At 44.9% G+C, this 25,651-nt stretch overlaps 1 protein-coding gene across 2 annotated transcripts in view; it reads left to right on the forward strand.

Annotated features, from left to right (window-relative positions):
- The first annotated feature begins 3,809 nt into the window (after positions 1-3,809).
- Crim1 (cysteine rich transmembrane BMP regulator 1) overlaps positions 3,810-25,651 on the forward strand; it is a 173,555-nt gene continuing 151,713 nt past the window's right edge. Inside the window, exon 1 of one of the 2 annotated variants that reach the window (XM_028773451.1) lies at positions 3,810-4,655. In XM_028773451.1, coding sequence (XP_028629284.1) covers positions 4,325-4,655 — 331 coding nt within the window. In that variant the 5' untranslated portion in view covers positions 3,810-4,324. Of the gene's footprint in view, positions 4,656-17,048; positions 17,144-25,651 lie in introns of those variants that run through there. The other variant, XM_028773452.1, reaches the window with a different exon arrangement.

Here is a 25,651-nt window from a genome sequence, read left to right on the forward strand (position 1 = left end):
TTGCTACATTCCCTCTCCATCTGTGAGGTCAGCCCCCAGGGCCATGGCTGGATGAGTCACCATCTCAGGCTGAAAACTTGGAAATGCGCTCAATGAGATTCTCCCACTAAAAGCAACATAGGAGAATGCGCATTTCCTGATACAACACTCTGCAAAGCTGGTCTCCCCTCTGTAGAGGAGAGAATGGCTTTGGAATGCACACACACCTGTGTAAACTTGTACAGAGAAAAAGCAAGGATCTGGCAGAACCTTAAAAAGAAGCCGTGTTCAGTGCACTGGTCTTGCTACCCAGTGAGGCCTCAGAAACAGCTGTTATCCACTGGCAAAGCCCATGAGACAAGAACCTTCCTTAAACCTGACGTACTGGATGATTACAGCATGGCCCAGACAGCAGATCTAGAGCGGAAAAGTAGGCGACTGAGCCCTCAATCTAGGACTTTATCTCTACCTCTGAAGTTATCTGATCCTAGACTTGGTAAGTATCCTTATATGGTAAGGCCAGCTAGGGCTTAGGGAGACTGGAGGATTGGGATAAAGGGAGACATTCCTATTGTTGTCGTCATGGTTTCCTGTAATATGGATGCAACTTTTTTATATATATATAAAACAAAAGATTTTTGTCCCTTGTATAACTCTATTCTGATAATGTGTCCATCTCAAAAGACAGTGTCTTCATTGTTTTCTTCTCACTTCAGGGACACATAAACAGCATGACATCCCAGAGAATGTGACTCCAGTAGGAAAGCTTGGGACACACTGCATCAGGAGTCTCTCGTATTCTCTCTGTCTACTGCACTCCCTGTCCCACCTGCTACTGGGCCCCAACTGGGCACTTTGATTTTCACAGCACATCCTACACTGATCCAACCTGCCCAGTGGCCAATAGAGGGCGGACTGTCTCTTCCCTCCAGACCACCATGGGAAAGTCTCCCTTTCACTTCCAGGCTGTCCTCCTTCCACTCCTTTAGGTTGTAAGGCACTTTCTTCACTGATCCATGCCTTTCATGTGCTTTGTTTAGGGATGTTTACTAAAACTCAGATGGGTCAGAGAAAATATCCAAGTGTCTTTTTGCATGTAACTCTCCTTTTCAACTCATGCCTGTTCTAAGTACAGATTCCTCCAATGGGCTGACAGAGTTTGGAGCTGCTTGACAACTGTGTTATAACGAGATCAACACTACAACCAGAAGCATTTGAAGTATTGTAGAAAAGGGAATATGCTCAGAGAAAGATACATTAAACCACATTCCATGTAAGCTCTGAGTCTTACATTTTTAAGTGTCTCTCAGGGTCCATGTCACCTTTCCCAACCTATTTTCTAACTCAGTGCCCAATAGTTAAGCTAAGCTGAGCTACCCTCTTTCTAAAAGATGGCAGACTCTCTTATGGATTAACATTGCCTCAGTACATGGATACCTCATATCTTGCTGAATTCCTATAAAGAAATGTGTTAACTGAGTTCCTAGCTCACATACAGGTCTCAGACAATCACATAGAGCCTTGGATTCTCTCTTGCCACTAATTACTGTACTCAAGCTTCCTATTCACTTACATGACTTAATTCTATGGCAAACGACTACATTCTTTTGAGCTGGTATTTCCTAAGCCTGTTAATCTTTCTCACCTTGTATCTCTTTACCTAAGTTTGTCTACCTTTAAAGTCTCAAGAAGGATGGGTAGAGGCCTCCATATTGTTGCTTATCTATTCCAAGATCTGTGGTGTTTCCCAATTCTTAATGTATTGCTCTAAAAGGAAAGAAGCACAAAGAATGGTGCTTTAGACAAGGGTGAGGTCACTCTCTCAAGCTGTATTGTCGTTGCACTTTTGCCTGTTCTCTCTTTCCTGACCTTGACTTTTCCTGAGTCTAACAACATTATCTGCTTATGTTTTTAATAAAGTCTTTATTCTTGCATTTGAACAGAAGTTCAGATAACCTCTGCAGGGGTGGAAAGGATGTTTTAACGAGGTCCAGTGATGATAGTTTGTTGGCAAATCCCACTTCGAAGTGCTGGTGCCTCGTTGGGCAACAAGACATGAACATTTATTATGTGTTTTAATATTTGGTTCTGCTAAAAGAAAACCGAGCAGGTTGTAAATGACTTCACCCTTTACTTTTATAGGGCTACAGGGTAGGAAGGTCTTTTCGAAAGGACCATGTATAAGGTATGCCACAAATGCCTGGAGAACAGTCACCTGAGCAGCAGCTTATGAGCCCCAAGAAAATGGGTTGTCCATTCCCTTTCCAGTATTGACATTTCCCTATGCCCTGCTTCCTCAACAATCAGTATAATTAATGAGACATTTCCTCTCTTTAGTATAAATGTCTATACACTGGTGACTGGCTTTTTTGTTGGTGACTATCAGATAAACCAAAATATTTAGCAGAAGTACAAATCTGTCCCACAAACAAGACTCCAAAGGCATCTTTGTGTCCTTTCTCCTTACGCTGGTGCCATTAACTTTTGGTTCCTCAGTCATGATGCTCCTGATCCAACTAGCTGCCACCTATCTGCAGCGAGACCATGTCAGGCAGCCAAGGCCACTTCACAACTGCTACAACACCAGGCCGGTTTTACATAATGATCCAAATCACTTTTCTTTTCTTTTTCTTTTCTTTTTTTTTGGCTGTTTTATTTATACTCTTGTAAGAGGGCACTGAGGAAACAAGGAAAGGATCACTGGTTCTCTACAGATGAGCGATCAGAGCTATCACTGGGAGAATCTCTGACATCTATTGAAGAGAAATCCTCCACATGTGCACAGTTCCTCTTCAGTTGTTTCTTGTCTCATCACAAAGAATATTTGGCTACCCATCTTCTTTATTAATACATTCATGATAAATCTTTTAGAGAAGAAAAATGGGAGAAAGGAAAGGAGAGCACACTCTTTAGCTCGCGAGCCTGAAAAAACAAAACGGCACAGTCAGGTGGCATGTAAGGATGCCTAGGCTCTTCCAGCCTAGCGTCATGTCAAGACTTGAAATCCAGTATTGAGCCTTACTCCAGAGAGGATTAAGCTCTGTTACTTTCCAGTCACCCCTCCCATGATACAGCACCTTCACACAGACACGCCGAAGGTGGATCATTAAAATTCAATTCAAGCTGCAGCCCTCCCCAACATTGTCCCGGCTCAGAATATCTACTTAGACCAATCAAAGCACTCAAACCCACCAGCAGTCTCCCTGGAGAAGTCTCCAGGTTTCCGAGACTCCATTACATAATAGTTTTTTACAAAGTCTATTCCTAGCTCCAGTGGAAGATGGATTCTCGTCCAGTTTGCGGAAATTCCACGCGTTCGCCTCCCTTTCCTGGGGTTCGATCCGGCCAGAGCCCAACCTAGGCTGCAGCAACAGCTCCGGCAAGGATCTCCGCCACTCTCTGAACTCAAAACTACCACCCGGAGGTGCAACCGTCCCGCCCCCGGTGCTCCAAAGCTAGCCCTCGTGGCCCGGTGCCGGCAGGGGCTCGCGTCGCTACGACTGTCTCGGATCCCCGGCCGCAGCGCGCTCGCGGGGCTGGGGCCCGAGCCCGGATGATCGGCAGCAGGGCCGGCTCGATACTCCGGGCTGCGGAGGAAGGAGAGGGGGAAGAGGAGGAGGCGTGGAGGGAGGAAGGGCCGGGGCAGCCCCGAAGGGAGGCGAGGGGGAGGGGAGGGGGCCGGCCGGCCCGAGGGTGGGGGGGCAGCCAATGAGCAGCGCGCGGCGCGGGGAGGGCGTGGGGGGGAGGGATGAGGTAGGATGGGGGAGGGCGCAGCCGGAGCGGCGGAGGCTCCAGCCATAAACAAGCGCCCAGAGGAGCGGCGCGGGAGAGAGCCGAGCCGGGCGCAAGGAACGGACGCCACGGACCTTCTGCTGAGCCACCGCGCCCACTCGGCGGCTCGGGAGGCGGGGACCGGCCCGGAGGCTGCGCTGCTGTCGTCTTTACCCGGCGATCAGGAGCAGCGCGGAGGACCAGAAGGAGCCACCAGCCCTGCTTCGGAGCGGTGCGCAGTCACCGCCGCCGCCAGAAGTTTGGGTTGAACCGGAGCTGCCGCGAGGAAACTTTTTTTCCTCTTTTCCCCCTCCCGCCCGGGAGGAGAAGGAGGAGGAGGGGAAGCCACCCGCCACCGCTGCCGCTGGCGCCAACGCTCGTGGGCTCCGGGTCGGCGCGGCCCGCAGGGGCGGCGGGGGCCTCGCCCCGCGAGGGGAGGAGCGCCCCGGGGGCCCCTAGTGGGGCACGAGGACCGCGGGCTGCGGGTGCGGCGGCGGCGCGTGTGCCCCGCGCAGGGGAGGGCGCCCGCCCCGCTCCCGGCCCGGCTGCGAGGAGGAGGCGGCGGCGCAGGAGGATGTACTTGGTGGCGGGGGGCAGGGGGCTGGCCGGCTGCGGGCACCTCTCGGTCTCGCTGCTGGGGCTGCTGCTGCTGCTGGCGCGCTCAGGCACCCGGGCGCTGGTCTGCCTGCCCTGTGACGAGTCCAAGTGCGAGGAGCCTCGGAGCTGCCCGGGAAGCATCGTGCAGGGCGTCTGCGGCTGCTGCTACATGTGCGCCCGCCAGAGGAACGAGAGCTGCGGTGGAGCCTATGGGCTCCATGGAGCTTGCGACCGGGGGCTGCGCTGTGTCATTCGCCCCCCGCTCAATGGCGACTCCATCACCGAGTACGAAGTGGGCGTCTGCGAAGGTACGGCTACCCTGCTGCGCGCCCCCTCCCACCTGGCCGGCGCCGAACAAAGTTTGCTTGAGACTTTTCCCAGAGGATAGAAGGTTCTCGGGGAGGAGGGACCGTCGCTGTCCCCGGGAGGGTGCCCTAGATGCCTGCCCAGGGGCGGGCGAGGTTGGGTTGCGTGGGTGAGCTCCTCTGAACCCGCATAGACACACACAGGTGCGGTGATTAGGGCTTACACTGGGTGGCCCTTTCTCGCCCCAAGCAAGGGTGCCCTGTGCGGGGAGGAGGGGACACTATGGAGTCTGGCACGCGCGAGCCCCTCGGGGAGTCCGCCCCTGCCGCTCAGCCCGCATAGCGCAGTGTGGCACCGAGGGCGTACGCAGTCCGTGTTGCCGGCTTCTGATAGCGGAGTAGACCTGTGCTCCAGCCTGCACTCCCTGTGTGACTCTTAATTATTTTTTCTTTGCGCTCTTCCTTCACCTCCTTCTTCCTCCTTCGCGTAATAAATCAGTTTCAGCTCCGGAATATGTCAGTCTAGGCGAAGTTACACATGGTGATTACTCATTTATTTGCCTATTGGAAACCGTCAAAGGCTTACCCCTTCTGGATGGCTGAAGGGGATGGGTGGGGGCTGCACCTGGATTGAAAAGTTATGGTTCACTACAAGAGGTTTCCTATCAAGAGCCAGCCTCCGTGTGTTTCTAGAGCTGGTGCTGACGGGGGTTTTTTGTTTGTTGTTTGACAGCAGATTCTGCTCTGCTTGCTTCACCGTGGCGCATCATGCACCGCGGTGTGTAGATGTACTGAGGGTGGGGGCGTTGATAGTGGAGCCTCCCTGTTTCGGAAGCACTGATGGACTGGGTGGGCCTCCATCTGCACATGGCTCTACTTGTGCCTCAAGGTGCCCGATTAGGTTTGAGGTGTAGAGAAAAATAGTGAGTTCTTTTATTTCGACAGTGGACTGGATTGTTTGTTAAAAGTGGGGTCCTTGCCTACTTAGAGATCAAACACTGGGCTCCTCAATGCTGTTCCGGGTATCTTGCCAGGGATTGGAGCTCACTTGCAAGAAAGGACAACTGCTCTTTTGCCTTTACTGCTGTCAGCCAGCCCCTGGAACACGGATGTATCCTGAAGCATCCTCGTGTGTGTGTGTGTGTGTGTGTGTGTGTGTGTGTGTGTGCGTGTGTGTTTATTGAGCTGAGATGCTTGAAGGGACAAAGGTGGCTGTATTAAATGGTTTCAGTGCTGTGATAACTCTTTAAACACATGCATTTATTTTTGCCTGTGGTTTTAAGGTTTTGGACAGTTGTGGAAAAATCGGGGAAGCCTTCTTGGTTTGGAGGCTAGTGGGCAGTAATGAGTGCCGCGCCATGCTCCTTTAGGATAGTGCCCTCAAGACCTCCTTTTTCCTGACGCACAGAAAAAGCCCCTCTGATCTCCTTTTACAATGTGAGTTTATTTCTCAGCTCAGGGAAAATGGTCATCAGACAGACTTATAGAATTTCACATGTTCTGACTTGGCATTCTGAATAACTTAGGCTAAAAGATGCTTCTCTGAAAGCTGCCATGTGGAGTGCATAACTTGACCCAGCCTCCTATAGATCTGTAAAGAACTGGGAGGGACATGGTTAAATGCAGTGGAAACTGCCGGGCAGTGAGAGGGGCTTTGGGAGGTTCTAGAGAGGGTGACCCTTGTTTGTTTTTTCATGTGTTTCTGGTGAAGGGAATGCTTGGGGGAACATTTACAGTAATCAAGTGTTTTGGCAGCAACGCCCCATGTCACAGTCCAGCATGATTTTGGCAGTTTGTTAGGGAGCCTGTCATTCCTCTGAAATGATGCATCCCTCATGCCTGCCTTTCTCCTGGTAACACCAGGTGCACAAAGTGTTGGCCTTGAAAATGCTTGGAAGTGTTTCTTGACATGAGTGTATTTCAATTAGTGCTCTCTGGAAACACATTTCAGTTAGCAGGCCTGTTTTCAGCTGAATGCTATGGGCACATTCTGCTCTACCCACCCTCCCTCCTTCCCTCCCTCCCTTCTTCCCTCCTTCCTTCCTCCTTCCTCCTTCCTTCCTTCCTTGACTCCTTCCCTTACTCTCTTCCTTCTTCCTTCCTTCACTAAAAGCAGCAGTGAAATAGAATCTTAAAGCCACGAGTCTAAAGTAAAAGGACAACATTTTCTGGCATGATATAATGCTTACATTTGGAGAGGTCTTCAACTGTCTAAAATTTCAGATATTTTCACATTAATATAAAATGAATGGACCATGTAAGTTAGCTGAAGAATCCCTTTTCAGCATTAGAGGAATCTTCAAGAGTCACTAATTGTCTAGAAGGTGCCCCCAGTTTTTCTTCTTTTCGGTAACTTTGCATAAAATTTCTCAATGGCCAGTGCTTCCCTCAGTTTCCATTTTTATTCAGAAATTCGTGTGTATTGTTATCATAACACATGAATAGAGAATGGATATATTTTATTCATGTAGAAAGTCTCTTGTGCTGCATTTTTTGCACTGAAATGACCCCTACTGGTTGTATCTGTTAATGAAAAGTCTTTTGAAAGCTTATTTAGTTGGCTACCCTGAGAAAACATATTCCATAGTATGAAATAGGACTAATCCACCTGCTTTTGAAGACACAACTTAAGTACAAATTTATATTATTGTTTGCTAACTTGCAGATATGTTTGTTACTCCTAACTGACTTTCTTGGGGCAAGAGAGTGGTGTTTTAAGTACACAGACAGAATGAGTTGTGTCAACAGCCCAAATTCACCCTTTTTGTTTCAGGTTTTTATAGCACAGTGACCCCTAAAAGTACGTGAACAATCCTAGCCATAAGAAGAACCCTGAAGATAAAAATTAATTTCTAAAAGACTGAGATTGTGAATCAAGTGGCGTGTTCACCACGCTCTCTTCTCTGCATCAAGACCATTAGGTGAAAAAAATCCCAAGTTAGCGACTATGTATACTTGAAGGATCGAGAATGGAGCCGGTTAACCAAAGTTTGCTGTCCTCTCAGTCTTCAAAAGTGCTGCCTGGCCCTTAGAGGGAGCAACCCCCTTTCCTGTTTCCATGCGTCTAGTGAGGCCTCCTGTTGGACTTTTGCAGACTCTTAGCTGGACTGCTTTCTTGGATAGGCATCTGTCTCCAGGGAAATCACCTACAATTCCAAAAAAAAAAAAGTTTGGCTTCTAAAGCTCGGAAGAAGTCTGGATGGGAGATCTCTTTAAGGGCTCTGAGCTTTAAACACTAATGAAGTGAGATTGTGCAGAAAGAATGTTTGGATTGGGCAGTAGGGACTACATTTGGAGCTGAGGGAAAGAGGCCTTTTGCTTCTTGCTTCACTTAGGGTGGACAAAGTGAAGAGGAATCATCAGCCTTTTGTCTTAGGGTGAAAAAGAGGAAGTCGCTAGCTTGAGTTTGACATTGTTAGGGCAGTGCTTAAGAATGAAGTGGACACTGTTGAGCTTTGTCCTGAGGACAGTACTACTCTAGAGGCAGGTGTCCATGACAGCACATGTGGCCTTGGTCTTTACAGAACTAAAAATTTCACAGTTTTCAAAACCACTGTCAATTAAAAACTCTGCCACAGCTCAGTTTGCCCCTTGCTTTAGCTTCCCTTCCATGGAGATTTACAGGGCAGCAAGGAGAATTTAAGGTTGTGTAGTGGGAACTGACAGTGGGGAGAAAGGTTCGCTGTCCTAAACTCCCTCTGTGAAGTGACAGTTTCTTTATTTGTCTGGGATAGTCAGTAGCAGAAGTGCCCTCTTGGGGAGAGTGGGAGGTGGGAGGTGAGCCCAGAGAGCAGTTGCCCAGGACCAGGTAGACTATCAAAACATTTGGCAGGGCAGGAGCTGCATGAAAGCCGCCCTTTTTACTCTGTGGGAGGACCCGAAGTTTAAAGTCTATGGGTTTTTACAAATTAAATAAAGGAGAGGTGGGGCAAAGCTAATACTTCTATACTGAAGTTAGGGAAACATTTCAAACCCAGGCTTCCAGATTGCTCTCCAGAGCAATGAATAGATTTCATTCTCTCTCTCTCAGAAGTCTTTAGGTAAGGTCCATGCTTTGATACCAGAGAGAGGCGAGCAGAGGGCGTCTAAAAGATGTTAGCAGGGTATGGGAAGAGAAACTTAATTCAACTAAACAAGGAAGTAATTAATTCCTCCTCAGAGTAAATATTGACAAGACACACAGAACCGACTCTTCACTGCACATACACAAATGACAGGGCAAAATGACCTTCATTTGGGCTGTCAGGCTTATAGAATTCTCGATGCTGTTAAGGAGTCTTGTCACTAAAACGTTTGGCAAAGGACAGATGAGCTGCGGACTGTAGGGGAGAAAGGCAAGAACAGCAGGCACTGGGACATGCACTGCTGGTAACTCGTGGGTAAGGGTAGAGTCTGGGAAACTTTGTAAGCAGTATGCTGGGGACGCTTACAGTTGTAAGCAGAAGTCCCGTTCATTTATAAAACATTTTTAGTGTTTATTCGGGCATGCGTGTGTGTGTGTGTGTGTATGTATGTAAATGTGACAGTGTGGGTGAGTGTGTGTCTATGAGAGTGTGTGAGGGAGTGTGTATGATTACGAGTGTGTATGAATGTGAATGAGTGTGAGTGTATGATAGTGTGTCTGAATGTGTGTATGTGAGTGTGTGTGAGACCAGTGTTTGTGTGTGTGAATGTGAGTGTGTGTGTGAATGTGTGTGAGTGTATGCGTGTGTGAACGTTTATGTAAGTGAGTGTGTGTATGTGCTCATGAATGTGTAAGTGTGTGTGTGTGTGTGAATGTGTGTGTATGTGTGTGTTTGTGTGTGTGAGGCAGTGTTTGTGTGTGTGAATATGACGGTGTGTATAGACAGTGTGTGTGTGAATGTGTGTGTATGTGAGTGTGTGTGTGCATGTGTGAGTGTGAAAGTATGTGTGAGAGAGTGTGTGTGAGTGTGTGAATGTGAGCTTGTCTGTATGTGTATATGTGATTTTGTGTGTGTGTCTGAGTGAGAGAGAATGTTTGTGTGAGAGTATATGTGTGTGCAGTGTGCCATCGTGTGTGTTTGTGGATGTCAGAGGGCATTTGGGTTGGTTTTCTTCTTCCGCCCTATGGATGCTGAGGATTGAACTCAGATCAGCAGGCTTGGCAGTAAGCACCCTCACCTGCTGAGCCATCCCTCCCGCCCCAGGCAGGTTCATCTATGAAGAAAAGTGAACAATCCCCAAACTCTGGACATTGCAGCCACGGATAGGAGCTATTGGGAGATTCTGTACAGGTCTCTGTTCTCCGTGACTTGGCTCCTATCCAGCTATCTTCATGAGGAGTTAGGGAGACAGAGTGCAGGCATTATGAAGCTGGAAGATTTAGATAAAGTAGTGACCCCAGAAAGTGGGTGGACCAAAGGATAAGGAATGAGAAAAAGAGGGGAAAAGCCTTGAATTCATCTTAGCACAACTATATCACCCTTTGAAGAATGATCCAAAACACATTCCAGAGATTAATTGTGAAATTCCTGAAAAATGTGGGTGTGTTTAACTCAGGAAATGGTGCCAGCAGGAGAGATGACAGGGAAGCCTTCAACTGTAAAGGAGACAGGGTGGGGGCTGGTGGGGAGTGGAAGGTGAATATTTCTGGCAAAGCCAGTGCCTTTTTACAGTTGTTACACCATGTTCCAGATGGTGCATTTCGTATAAGGAGTTTGGAGACATCTCAGTGTGGGTCATTTAATTATTTGAGGAAGGCACGGTGGAGTAGCCAAGCAGGCACAAATGCCTGTCATCTTACAGGTCTTCTTGCCCAAAGCAGCATTTTCAAAGATCAGGCTTGCTTTTGCCTAGAAATGTATTTTTCTCTTCTCCGTTTTGTATACAAGGTTGTTTACAGGGATGGAAGGAATCCAGGGCATCTGGGGAATCATTCAGAGTTAGTCTTCCTTCTGTATACCAGTCCTCAGCCTGTGGGTCGTGACCCCTTTGGGGACTGCATATCAGATATCCCGAATATCAGATTTTTACATTACAATTCCTAACAGTAGCAAAATGACAGTTATGAAGTAGCAATGAAAATAATTTTATGGTTGGGGGTCACCACAGCATGACGGACTGTATTAAAGGGTTGTAGCATTAGGATGGGTGAGGACCACTCTTTTAGTCAAGATAAATAAGACTCCTCTCTACCCCCACACCTCCAAAGGTGGTTGGAACCGTGTTAAGTTCCATGCAGGGAAAGATGATGTGTGTCTGTATTCTTACTTGCTGGGCACATAGATAAGATTTGTTACTGTAAGAATCTGGTTCTGAGGCTCATGTTTGGTGGGGAGTAGGGAGCCTGCCAATTCTCTTTAGAGCCTTTACAGTAAGGTTGTCGGAGTGTTTCCCAACTTTTGAGCAGGAGCATGCATTCTTAAAGCTTTGCTAGCGGTGGTTCAGAATGGCAGGTTTCCTCTTGTGGTTTTTCTCTCTGTTCTGGCTTGCTCTGAGCGGTACCAGGGTATGGGCAGTGAGCTAGGAAGTGTCTCCCTCTTCACCTCTTCACCTTCTCACACCCCAGGCTACCTGGCCTGGTTAGATCTGAATCCTCTGTCCTGAGATAGACCCTCCTCCATTGATGGACAGAGATATGTGTTAGACTACATCTGTTTAAGGATGCTCTGAGGGTGAGCACTGAACTCCTAGGTGTCTCTTACAGCTTCTGTTTTTCTTTGTTCGTTTCAAAGTGAACACATTTCAAGTCCTTACCTCTCTCTGAAGACACTCAATGCCCATGCTTTCGTCAATGAACGTGAAGGTCGGGAACGTGGTTTCTGGTGTGGAATCCTCTTCTGAATGTGTGCCTCCTTGTCTGACTAGTGAGGTTAATCATAGGGTCATGATAAGAACTCCCCTAGTCCCCAAGAAACATCAGAGGTGGTAATAGCTGACATCTGACAGGACTGCTCACCTAGTACGAGTGTCACAACCTGACCTGAGCTCATTTCCTTCCTCCACCCAACCTCCCCGCTCCTCAAGCCTTGTAGGGAGTTAGAAGGTGGGACTTTTAGAAAGGTAGACAGTTATTAGTGACTATACACTCTTTCACCTCCAGCCATTTCCCAACAGCACAAATATAGCCAGTCAAACTTCCGACCTGTTACTTAAACCACATCTAAATAATTACTGCAGAGGTTGTATATTTGAGGTTAAAGGGGGAACCTAGAATTCGTTGACTTGCATCATTAGAATTGTTCACTTAGCTCTTCTCCCTCCCGCCCCTGTTGGGTAGTATTTCATCTGGGGAGGTTGGCGGTCCTAAACTCATTCTAACCAGTAAAGTACATTTTCTTTTATTTTATATTTTGGAAGATTTTATTGCTAACTCTCTAGTGTGTGTGTGTGTGTGTGTGTGTGTGTGTGTTTTGCAGGGACGGTGGGGGGGCATTCTCTCACTGATGGTCAGCATAGGATTAAGCCTGTCTTGAGTTAAAGAGTCAGACTGTATTGGTACAATTACACACACACACACACACACACACACACACACACCAATCACCTTCAGAACTATAGGCCCACCTGCTGCTCTACCTGATAGAAACCTCAAAGCCAGAGGTTTAAGCCCTCTATTCCTTCCTACTTTAACCACTTACTCTGGGTCAGCTTGTTTCCCTATTAAGTTAGGTAGCGCCAACTAACCAGAGAAACATCTGCCCGCAAATTATTTAATGGGCATCTGCTATGGGTCTGGTTTCTGTGTTATAAAATTCCGATACCTTTTTTTTTTTTTTTTAAACTGGGCTTCTGAAAGTTTAATGGCCCACAGTCACCTGGGAGCCTATTAAAAGTGCAGGTTTGGCCGCTAGGGATTATAGTTTAGTGGTAGAGCACATGTCTAGCATGTGCAAGGCCCTGACCCCCCCACACCTAAACAACCAGAGCTAACTCTGATTCAGTAAGCCTGGGATGGAACCTGGTGGTCGTTAGTCATGGATGATGCCAGCACTGTTAGTCTCAGGTCATTTCCAGTACGAGTTCAGCTTTTGCAGAATGAAGCTGCTATAAAAGGGTATCTAAAAACTGTCACAGGCTATGACAGTTGTGTTAGTAAATAAGATAAGGCCCTTGTTTCCGTAGAGGTAATGGTTTAATGGTAAACAGGGAAGGCAAGGGCCATTCATTCCCTGCAGTCCCAGACAGTGAAATCTGAGATGGGAGTACTGAGCTTGTCAGGGGCAGGTGAGAGGGGCCCTTGAACTTTTCCTCAGACCACCAAGAATGGAGGGTTCAGCTAACCAAATGGGTCTTGAGCCTAGATTAAACCAATATTCACATCCTGACTCAGATGGTTTTGTTAACTCAAGACCAATCTTGGCTAGTTTTCTCTGGCTTTGCTTTTCTCAAGTAAACTTGAAGTATCAGGCGTGTTCCGTCACGTAATTATAGTGAAGATTAGAGATAACAAATATGAATATATCTTGTAAGTGATTGTGCATATATGAGTATTGTATACTTAAATATTAATAGTGTCCTTGGTAGATTTTTTTAATAACAAATATTAACTCTAATCTGCATCGTTTTTTATTTTTATATTTGTTAGCTTTCTCTGTATATAAATTTAGAAGTCAGCCTTGTGCATACACTGACACCTCCTCCACACATACTCTCTTCTGACAGGAGGCTGAGGATGGTAATTCTGGTCTCATGTTTGTCCCAGAGAAAATGACTCTATAGTTGAGAGAACAAGGTGTTCCCTGGTTTGACCTCAGGTAACCCTAATTCCCAGGCCCCGTGGAGTCCGGTGGAATGTGAACATTCGCTTGGGTCTGTGCTTCAAATTCTTCCTTTCAAAAAAAAAAATCTCTTTTAAAAGGTAACAAGGTGCATGTTGTCATGAGACCCAGGGCCAGAGAATATCTTGTTGCTGGTCTCCATCTTGCAAGGGGTATCCTTTGAAGTGAGTGAGATTCATGGATTGGCCTACTGTGGTCTCTGGAACACCTGTGTTACTACAGAGGAAGAGACAAATATTCCACAATTAAAACTGTTCTGTTTGGTTCCCAGTGTAGGTGTGGTGCCACAGTATAGTAAATCCTTAACTGTGAGTTCTCCCTTCTTGCCTCGAAATGAGTATAATTTTTATTCAGTAAATATTAGCACAGAGTTCCCAAGACAGATAACCTCATAATGGCTACTGTGGGACTGGGAGAAAAATATCTGCTGGAGATAAAATTCCCCGGACCAGTAAGTTACAACTGATTCTTCTGGACAGCCAAACTTTACAATACAGCAGAAATTGGATTTTTTTCCCAGACACTCTGTTATTACCTATTCTTGAGATGCCCTTTGTCTTTTATCAGGAGTGTTGGTATGCCAACATGTAATCAAAATGAGAAAAGACCCAAAAAACTACAAAGCATAGTTTCAAGGTTTCTTTTATGTCAGTGTTAATCAAACCCATGTATAATATCCTAATTTGAAACATCCAGAGAACATTTGTCTTAAGAGTATTTAAGAAAAAAAAATTAAGCAGGCTGCAGAGATGGCTGAGTGGTTAAGAGCACTGGCTGCTCTTCCAGAGAACCTGGGTTGATTCCCAGCACCCACATGGGTGACTCACAACTGTATTGTAATTCAAGTTCCAGGGGATTTGACACCCTCTTCTGGCTTCACTGGCAATCAGGTTTGCGTGTGGAACACAGATATATGTGCAGACAAAACACCCATACACATAAAACTTTTAAAAATAACATAAACAAATAAATCTAGGGCTGACTATATTTTAAGACAGTCATATTTTATTTCTAATTTCTGAGGATTTGATGTACCTACTCTAAAAGTTTGAGCTTTGTCTTTAGAACCAGCTATCCCAAGGTTTTTGTTTTTAAGCTGTAAATAGAGAAGGTGTCTGTCTTGTTTAGCATTTCAAAACAAAAGTCATAAACAAACATCTCAGATTCAAAACAGAAAGGAATTTCTGGCAGGGCAGGATGAAACCTGAGCTGGCAAAACCCCACTTACTGGAGGGAACTTAACTTAGCTTCATCTCCAAAGACCTTAGAAAAAGGGTTCACAGCTGTGATCAAACCAGAGGCATCTGGATGCTGAAGAATTGTGACACCTCTCTTTGAGATTCCAGAAGACCTGCCAGAGAGAGGTAAATCTGCCTGGAGGATGTTCCACCTGAACCAGACATCAGCAAGAAATATTTAGAGCCCCCCTCCAACCTCACTTTATGTCAAGAATCGTACACGTGAGGGCTGTGGGCTATGTCCCCCAGAATGAGTGTTTCCAGTTCTGGAGATCTGAAAGGAGGTCTTCCCTCACCTGCTCCTGTTGGAGCTTTGGCGCTTTTATTATTGCTGCTGTTGTTCTTGTTGTTGTTGCTGTTGTTGTATGAACCAAGTAAGGTGTGGGTTTCAGACAATCTTGTCTCTGGAAATCAAAGTAGAGGGATCTTTAAATGACTTTTTATAAAGAATGGGATTGCTGTATGCTGCTTAAGAACCCAAGTTTGTATATTTTCAGAAAGGTTTTAGGAAAATCTTTACCACTACCTATGCCTTAAAAAGGAAAGGCCAGATAACTCCATATTTTAATCCAAGTGAGAATGAGTTTGTTTATGTCCTGGCTTGTTTCAGATGGGATTTGAGGCTTTTTACAGAGGTAAATATCACCAAAGATCACCTGAGAACTGTGGGCTGATGGAGAAGAGAAAAACAGTCATGGTTTCTGGTCTGCTTCATCATCTAAACAGCTCAGTGACTTAAAACTCTGTAACTATGCACAGCTACATTCTATCTTCATTTGTCAAAAAGGAAATTAGGCACTTACCAACCTGAATGCAGGGAGACTAAATCAGGGATCCTAAGGTTCTCTGGTCATAAGTTCTGAGCTTTTATGACCCACAAGTACTGGCCAAGGATCAGATCTTACCTTGTATTTACAGAGTTAGGGAAGGAAGAGTGGTGGCCATCCACCTGATGCTCAGGGAAGTGTGGGAAACCATAGGGCTCAGCAGGAAAACAAGAAGTCTGCTCTGCGTGTTTATTGGGACAAGTCGGTGACAGGAGACACATCATTATAGGGACATTAGTGACATCTATTAAATGCCAGCAATCTGTCACTGTTAACTACGTTCTGATCTACACCCAAGTCTAAACTGGCCCTGTTGCTTTCATTCTTTCTCCATTTCTCATTTGCTTTGTTAATTATTACAGTTATCCTGGGCCCAAGGGAGGTAGGTAACATACTGCTAGGGAGAAGCTTGGGCAAAGACAGGTCAAAACTCGCCCCAATCCACATGCTCCTTTCTGTCTCTGATACTGGGAAGAGCTGAGTAATTGCTGCTCTTCCTAATAACTGCAGGCAGCAGCCAGATTCTCTGCATTCTTTTACCTTTGCTGCTGTTTTCACTTGCCAGGGAGTTTCCTTAAGGAACAGACTGAATTTAAAGAAACATAACTAATAGTGCACAAAAGCCTGGGGGAGATGGACCGCAGATGCAGGAGCTCCTTGGTACCTCACATTGCAAGAATGAAATGACACTGCATGGACCTGGCTCCCAGCTGTCTTGGCTACTGACTGAGCCTTTTAGTCTATCTGTGACACAACACATCGTCACTCAACTTGTTTTCAAAGCGCAGGCCAACTCTGAAGCTTAGAAAGTTGGAGTTTCTAGAAACTTCCATTTTCCTTTGCATATTATTCCAAAGGCTTGATAGTATGAGCCCTTGGCCCTGACACTTGGCGAGTATATTATTCTAAAGAATGTGAAGGCTTCAGCACTGCCTCCAGCAGGTATATGACACTGGTTCATTCCAGTCAGTATTTATTCATTGATAAATCTGCTGAATGCTGTATACTCCCAAACGATAGTGTATAGCATGAAAAGAATTTAGCACCTAGTTATGACTTGGTTTCTCTGACTCTGAATTCAATTTCCTAAGACTCCAATACTACCTATAAGAACTTATTTTTTTTTCCCAGCACTTGGGAGGCAGAGGCAGGCGGATTTCTGAGTTCGAGGCCAGCCTGGTCTACAGAGTGAGTTCCAGGACAGCCAGGGCTACACAGAGAAACCCTGTCTCAAAAAACCTTAAAAAAAAAAAAAAGAACTTATTTTTTAGTGTTCTATAATATATTGCTTCTTATTCCCAAATAATTCTCTCCTTCAATCTATAAAACTCTTACAAGTTCACTAGTGACTGGACGGGTATTTTAACTGGGTGGGTATTTTAATATTGTACCGACACTTGCTCTTTTCTTGTTTCAGACGATGGTATCAAAAGTTAAATCCTCTTCCAGACCTTACTTGTCTCTTCTTGTCTAGCTTGCTAGATAATTAATAGCCAGTAACCATGAAAATAGCCACTGAGGTGTGGGTGGTGTTAATTTACCAACTAGAGCTTTTGCCTAAGAGAAGCTTTCTCGTATTCTTCTGTGGTGTATAAACAGGTCCTCATTTGGGTTTCTTCCTGCTTGATTAGGACATCTCGCTGATGCCCTGGCTCTGAAGGCCTGGCTCTCAGGAACTCTGAGAAGTAAGTGTGTGTGCATGTCCACACTGTGGGTGTCTGTCTGTGGGACAATCAGTGTGTACTGGGAAGCTCAGTAGATACTCGCCTTGCCCTTCTTTACATTGCCTACCCTTGTGGCTGACGCTTCTTCTCTAGCACTTGCCAAATCCTTAAGCAAGCTGGACTGCAATGCCTTGAAAGCCTTTGGAAAAATACTTCCCGTGCCTTTGTGCTTGCCTCCATGTTTATCCCAGCATGGCTGCTTTCAGCCCTCTAGGTATCAGTAAGCTGTCTGTTCCCAGAAGTCAGGGCCAAGCATCCCATCCGCTGCGAGGCTGTCTCCCAGTAAACCACCTCTGCACTAATCACTAAAGGATACTGTGAAAATGTTCACAGGGTCCCAGAACTACAGTAATAGCACAAGTCAAAAAGTGATGAGCGTGTAAAACAGGAGTCTTTATGATTGGTCTAAAAAGAAATGCCCGGGACAGAACAATGTTTCTGGGACACCACTCAGCAGACCCTGAATGATGCCGTCTTGAAGCATCCTTGAGAGAGCAAGGAGCTGTTATGGCTCCTTCTTTCAGATTACCTTTAACTTTGGGGCTTAGAAGTATGGTGTGTGCCCCTGTATATATTGCCAGTAACTTAGGCCATGGCATGAAGAATACTCTGTTGTTACTGCTGGTTTGCTGAAAACAGCTCTGGGTTAGCACGCTAAGAGTTTTGCCTCTGAAGACCATCACCCAGAAAGAGCTGCCTCCTGAAGGTTGTACTTGCTTTATTGGGAGTACTACTGGTTGCCACTGGATATCTTAGTTGCTCTTTGTCTTATTCTTTGAAACTGAATCTTAAGCTGAGCTGAAAGCTCAACTATTTTGATCAAAATAGCTCACCAGTGAGCTTCAAGGCTTCTTCTATCTCCACCCCCTCCTACCTTGACCCTCCAAGTCTGAGGTTTTAGATGGCACATGCCCAACTTTTACACAATGGTGTGAGATTTGAACTCGGATTCTTATGCTTGTGTGACAACCACTCTAGCAACTGAACCGTCTCCCAGGCCCTAATTTATTTATTATATTTGAACATAGAATGGTTCTAATTGAAGCACTTTTGTTTTTGAACTGTCTGTTTAATTGAAATATTGATGAGGAGCCAAGTAGAGGTTGGGAATATTACTGACATTTATTTCTTGGTGATTGAAACAAGTTTTATCTTTAAGAGCAATGATGCTTTATAACAGGTTGTCATTAAACACAGTTGTTTGACCTTATAAAGGAATTTTAGATGTGAGAGCCAAGAAGAAAACACAGAAATTTAGGGTGAGAAATGGCAGGCATCTGTAGGGAAATAAACTATGAGGAGCCAAAGGTGTTCTTTTTGCTGGAAAGAGATCATATTATTTTCAAAGACTAAACTGGGAAAAGGTGAGCCCTCAGCAGCCAAGTTTATTGATTCTCTATTCAGAAAATTATATTAGACCCTTAGAAAGACAGAGGAAAAAGAAAGGAGTCTGCCAACAGAGGACTGGAGAACTTGAGGGAGATAAAGTATTTACAAGTTTTAATAACATAAAACACGTCCAAGAGAAATACATAATTGCAGCTGCATTTGGCAATGAAAATAGCCCATGGATTATATTTTTTTAATTGTCTGTGAATATTTAAGCTCATGCCCTTGGGTAAAAAATACTTGGGTGATAATGTTTCTTGAGAGAATGGAAAAATAGAAGGTATTAGGACGTAAAAAGAGAGGGGTAGTGTGGCATAGGGGAAGGAGAGGCAACATTCTTATGTTAGAGGGGTGTATTGTATACACATAATCATGATTGTTTTTAATCTTAGTGTAATAAGCGTTTAACTTCCCATAGGGCTGTGGTGATTTGCATATTTTTATGAGAAAGCCCACAGGTAAAGGAAAATCAGAGTGCTGAATTAAAAGATCTGAGTGTCTTGCTTCTAACGTTTTAGGTTTTCCAACCTGCTTTCAATCCTGGGCAGAGACCCTTGGAAAAACTCAGAAACTAGGAAATGTGTTCAATACATTTGTCGTGATCCTGCACCACCAGATCTAGCAGCAAGGCCAAGAACTGGAAACTGGGTGTGGTGTCACTTTTCAGACTCCCTAAAGCTGCTTGCCGGGCCTCTCAGATGTGCTCTCATCCCTCAGGCCCTCCGCTTTTCTTTGTGAAGCCTTCCTGCCCTGCCCAGGAAAAAGTAGTGCCACCCCCTCCTCTTGGGTGCCCATAAATAGCGCTTTCCCCTTCCCTTCTTTAGGCCTTTCATAGTGTGTTAGAGTTCACATTTCTCCCTTCCTCCCTGCCTGGTTGTGATCCACTTGAGTGCCAGGATTGTGTGTTATTCTGGCACTTGGCACACGGGAAGAACTCAATGGGCATTTGTTGACTAAATCTAGACTCAAGGTCATCCAAGATATTAGACAAAACTTTTCCGTCTCAACCGTTCCGTCTGCATTGTGGAGACTGAAATGAGAGATACTTACTTACCTATTCCCAGAGCCCCATGAGAAATCCTGTCATCCCAGAAGGACACACAGGTGGGTTTTAGCTTGTACACCTCTGCCGGTCTTAAGGTTTTTGGTAACATTTGCATAATGAGTTGAATTCAGCCATGTTTATTTTAGCAAGGATTTTAAAAGCATTTGTTCTAAAAAAAAAAATCTATTCATTATGACTTTTCTTTCCATTTTTTTTTTCATCAAAATGTCCCCTTTCATGAGCAGGCCCCTCACCTACACGTTAAGAACTATTTTTATAAGGACACTTTTAAGTGCTTGCCTTTACCTGATGACCAGAGATCTGGTGCACTAAACAAGTGTAGTGACCAGCCTCTGATAAACTACTGAGAAATGATTATGAACAACTTTATGAACACAAGTCAGATGGCCACAGGAATGCTGTCAGTAAGACAGAGTTCTGGAGTCTCAGCAAATCCAAAATGGTACCTTGTGTGAGTCATTCAGCTAACTGGGAGGGAACTGCGTTCAACTGAGAAGCCCTGGATGCTGGGCCTTGGTGAAGTGCAGGAACCTGGCAATGTCCTGAGGCATTTAGGCTCCTCTGAGGAGGAACATTCCAAACCAACAGCAGGAGGGTGGCCCTCTGTGACTGCATAGTGACAGGCTCCAGCAGGATGTCCACAGGAATGCCATAAAAGGAGTTTGGGGAAGCACAATCCCATTTGGATTTACCCCAAACCCTGTAATTTTAGGGACTGAGGGATTCCTGATGAATAGTGGCAGGAGCCTGAACTTGTTGTATTTAGTGGCAGGAGTTGTTTTTTCTTCAACACTAGTCATGAACTTTTTGTTTGTTTGTTTGTTTTTCTATAGGTCTTAAAGTGATTTACAAATTAAGACAGAGTGACATTAGGACACAGGCACAAATTAGACTAAGCCTCTCAGCTGCTGAGGAAGAACAATTTGAACAAGATAAAGTACAGGGAGTCAAGTAACAGACACATACAACCTTACCCTGACTACAAGAGCATGGTCCAGCCAGTGCTCAGACCAAACCCAGGCAGGGCCTTGTGTTCCAGTCACTCCAGCACTGAACTAGATTTACACTCCTCCCATTTAGTTAAATCATTGCAGTTAACATGTCTTGGCAACCCCATTTTCTTAGAGCGCATTGATTGCTTTTGATGTCTCTGTTACAGCGTTCCGTCATGGGAGATGCTCATCCCGGACTCACCTGAAATTATTGGTAATGTTTATACTACGGTGAGTGGCTTTTCCAGTCACCTGTTTCAGGTCCTATTATCTGTCACCTACTTATGTTACAAAAGGTGTTTGTACCTGGAAAGAGGGCACATTGTAGCAGGTGGCTAAGTTACTTAGGTTGCCCACAGTCCATAGCTGCAATCATAGACTTGTAAGTAAAGTCATGCAACTTGGCCATCCCCTGATTGGATAACTCTGTAGGAAGCACTGGAGGTTTAAGTAAGAATCACCCTCTAGGCTTCAGGGACAGGTCTCTCCCTCTTTGCATACTGTCTTTTAAAAGACCTTTAGCAGCAGGAGGAGCTTTTGACTTGATGGCAAACAGTAGCCCTCTGGGGTGTGTGTTCTTAGACCTGTGATTCCATAGTCAAATCCAGAGGTAGGGGAAGGACCCTGAACTGGACTTGCTTGCTTCTGCAAAGCACACTTACCTCTGGGCTTCAGAAAAATCAATGAATGGAGGCTGAGGACCGACCAGGAAGCATACTTGAAGAGGGTGTGCCCACCAGACTGCAAGCCAAAGCAAACAGTCCTTGTAACTGAGAAAGACTTCTGGGAGGAGAGAACTGGAGAAGTAAGCGACTCTAAAGTATCACCAGAAAGTACTGTTTCAGCTACATGCAGAACTAGGCTCCCTGAGTCCTGAAAAGAACCCCTCAAACTATTGGAAGGAGACGGTTGTTTGAGCTGGCTTTTGACAAGCTTATCACGCCTACATTTGAACCCAGAGATAGTACTTGAGAAAAGTGATGTTTGGGACAGAGAGGGAAAACTGGGGTGCTGTTGGGGGCATGGAGAAGGACAGGAAGATACCAGTGACCTAGGATAGAGTCTGCAGATTCTTATCTACCAGAGTGATCAGTGTACCTGGCACAGTGGTAGTGGGAGGTTGTCCATAAGTCTGCATCTGTGAAAACAGACGTTCTCTGTTATTCGTTGTAGAAGGAAATGTGCCATTACAGTGGCCAACTGTACATACGATGTAGATTTTGTTATGTGTGCATATGCACATACAAGCATCCATATGTACAGTGGGCATGTGTGCAGGAAGGTTCCTCGCAGGGTTCTGGGCTTGTCCTGACAACTTCTTTCTGTCTAGTCTTTGTGATTATCAAGAGTTGCCCTACTGTCTGTGGCCATCATTGGTGTGTAGCGATAAATGCACACAGATTGTTTCGATGCATGCTTCACATGTCTTGTATCTTCTGAAGCTACAGGGCTTCGCACGAGGTTCACGATTGCTAAATGCCCTGATCAGGGTGTCAACTACGGTAGCCTATCCAAAAGCATTGATAAAGAAATTCCTTAAAACTTGGTGTGCTCCAAGATTCTTGATGAATCTTGGGTCCGTCATGTAAAACGAAACCTAAAGCTCATTCGTGGTCCCTTTGAAAGTCTATCTAAAGCCCATCTTTGTAGTTCCAGTTTTGAACGTCTCATTTCCTATCAGTAGCTATGTGTGCTGGGGCCAAATATTAGGCCTGCTGCTATCATTTTAAAGGAAACTATTATAAATGTAGTATGATGGGAAAACTATCCAAAATACTCTTCTTAAGAAAACACACACACACACACACACACACACACACACACACATAGAACCAGCTTCATATTTCTATATATCTTTATCTAATCTTCTTTTATATGTATAGTTTTTATTTTAAAAATCTTCATTTTGTATCCTGTTTCTTTCAGGTTAACGGGTACACAGTCCGTCTTGTTACACAGTCTCCTTCACTGGTATATTAAATTTAAGCCAAGTGCTTGCACTGAACAGATTATGGCCTTCTCCTTCATTTCTTTACCCACTTTATTTTCTGGGCTGTATAGAAAGCAAGCAAGAAAAAGTCACTCCACATGAGCTGGATCAGAAAGTTTCGCCGAGTGCCTAAGCTCTGTAAGCAGATGACTACAGTTGTGTCATCTGCCCTGCTAAGGATTAGTCACTTAGCACTTAGCATCTGCCCTTTGTGTCTCTGCTCAGGGCATAATTTGCTCTTGATTGCTGTCTGTTCTGTACCAACGGGGGCTTCAGTGACTCTAAGGGCAAGCTGTGGAGCTAACTAATGATTGTAGGCTTTGTGTAACTGTCAGCCCACTGAGAGAGATTTGAGTTCATTGCCTTTTGGTGGGGAGGGTGGGGTGGGAGAGCATATAATAGAATTACATGTGATTCTTTAGTATGGATGATAAACTAACTCAGTCCTAAATAGGGACTAGATATTAACTTCACATTGAATTTTCAACATTTGTATTCCACATATATCATATATTTTGGTTACTGTGGATTTTATGTATTTCAGTCTCTCACTTCTACTACTTTATAAAATAAAACACGGAAGCCTGGACGTTACTCAGGTACAGACTAGGTCCAGGGTCAGGATTGGTGGGTGAAATCCTATCAGGGAAACATTGTTTTTCTATTGTTACTGACTTTCTACTTGTTTCTACAGTTCTGACTTGAGTTTTCTATTCATTTTATGGCATGTGTCTCAGTATTTCAAATTTTTTCCAATATTTGAAGAACTCTTGATTCAAGCATTTGTAGAAATAGTCTACAAAATCACATGATCAGTTTTCATATAGATGTTTTGTATTTTTTAAAGTACCTTTAGATTTGAGGAATACAAAACACCTTGGTTGTCCCTATAGTGTATATTTATGCAAACTATGTATGATATATACCAATCAAGATATTCCAAAAGAAACAGAAACACTACCAGGCTACTTCTACTTCTTATTTTGAGAGAGTACCTATCTAGACTGCTTTAAGACCATACTATCCAACTAAGATTGTGTGTGTGTGTGTGTGTGTGTGTGTGTGTGTATGTGTGTATCAAACTAGCACTTGATACCTTTTTGACCAAAAGACTGACTTAAGGAGCATCACTTTGTCCTCTGCCTTTAACACCACCATCAGAGTGTGTAAGGTGAAGTTGTGTTGCCCAGATGAAGAAAGAGATATGAGAAGACTGCACACAACTCAGTAAAGGTTTGAGAAAGAGATGACCTGGGACTTTCCTGAGGTGTAGCTCAGGGTGGGGCCTGTGTTATTGAAATCCGTTTATAAAGCCATTTTAAGATGGGACTCAGTAGATTGTCTCCAGCCCTGTGGTTAATCTTTAATCAGCTGTGCTTTATTATCTGCCTAGACTACAAGTGTTCCATCACCGCAGCTTATAAATGTTCCAGTGGATTTATAATGAGCTCGGTTGGTTTGGTCCTTGTTGTATGGTAGACAGTGCAGCTTCTGCGGCAGTGTAAGGTGCGTATGGGGGTGAGTGTGTAAACAGTAGGTGAATGATACTGTGATGTTGCTGGGGTACATTTCCTTGCTTACAGAGCCCTGGCGTTTGGCCAACTCAGATGAACGGGGAGGAGGAGTTGGATTTCGAGAGCCCTGGGTTTATTTCTGGCTGTTAGGTCGAGCGACTGTTAGAGACGGCATAAATATAGTTTGAGGCTCTGGCCAGAAGTAGATGGTGGATGGAATTGTTTATGGGTGGATGTTTATAGCTGCTTCACATTTTACCTCTTTAAGAGTTGGGTCTTTGGAACAGCGACCCTAAAGTCTAGCTTTTCATTGGGGCTGTCTTCAAAGTCTTCACCAGTGTGCTAGTCTCAGTCATTCTTACTCTTTCTTTCTGCATTCGGATTTCAATATTCCACTTCTTAACCTGCTGATAAGAATTCAAAAAAAAATAAGCCTCAGAGGTTTCGGGAAGGACAGGTTCCATATATTCTTCAGGCACACTATGTTTGATGGACAGAGTGGTGTGTAGGAGTTTGTGGCCCTGTAACCTGTCCTTCATCGTGTCTAGCACATGGCTAGGGCGACAGGTGACTAACCCTGGCTGGCTTTAGTGTATCTGTCAGTTGGTCACTGACTTGCCCTGGACAGGCTCTGAATTCTTTCCCTTGCTTCTGTCCACATGGAAATACTGTCCTTGGTTGATCCCCATCTTCCAGCCCTGCACACATGTACTTGGGTCTATGCCTAGCCATTGACCATAGCTCGCCTCATTCGCAGGGGCTTCTTTACCTACGCACTGGTCTAGTGCCCGGTGCTGCAAGTTCCTCAAACAATGGAGTCAGAGTTCTCTTGAACCATTGTACCTACAAGTCCCGTTAGGATGGTTTCTGTTTTCCAAGAAGTATTAGGGGTATAGTTTCAAGGAAGCCTAACTGGAGAAAATTACTTCCTCAGGAAAAATCTAGATGACAGATTCTTTAGAGAGGAACCATATTTTATTAATAGAGGCAAAATTTCGTCTACGTGGGGAGTTCAGGCTCTGAAGTAAGTTCACGGCCCAGCCCAGTGACTTGTATGCTGCAAGACTGCATTATCTTGGCCAAGGCACTCCATGTCTGTTTGGGCTTTCCATCTGAAAATAGGCATAGTGGTGGTGTTTTCTCGTTGGGGTGGTTATGAGAAACAATTAATATGGAAAGTAATTGGAGTAATATATTGTATTTAGTGCACACACAGTAAATAGCAGTTACCATTATGACTTTGTACCTTAGCATAGAACAGTGGCTCTTACATACCAGGTGCTTGTTAAAATGCCGTGTTAAGTGGCATATTGAGAAGGTAAGAAAGTGGTTTTCTTTTCTCTTGCTAACTATAAATAAAGGTGTTGGGTGTTGAGCATGGCGGTGTAGGCATGAGGATATTTACTCCCTGGTTGGGAGTTCCAAATCCTGTTTTAATCACAGTGTGCCTGTGATTTGATCATATCTACCATACCCAGTCTGTCAGAAGTTTTGTTAATATTTACTGGCTCCTAAGGT

Source organism: Grammomys surdaster, unplaced genomic scaffold, assembly GCF_004785775.1.
Source record: "Grammomys surdaster isolate TR1022 unplaced genomic scaffold, NIH_TR_1.0 227, whole genome shotgun sequence".
Classification (NCBI taxonomy): domain Eukaryota; kingdom Metazoa; phylum Chordata; class Mammalia; order Rodentia; family Muridae; genus Grammomys; species Grammomys surdaster.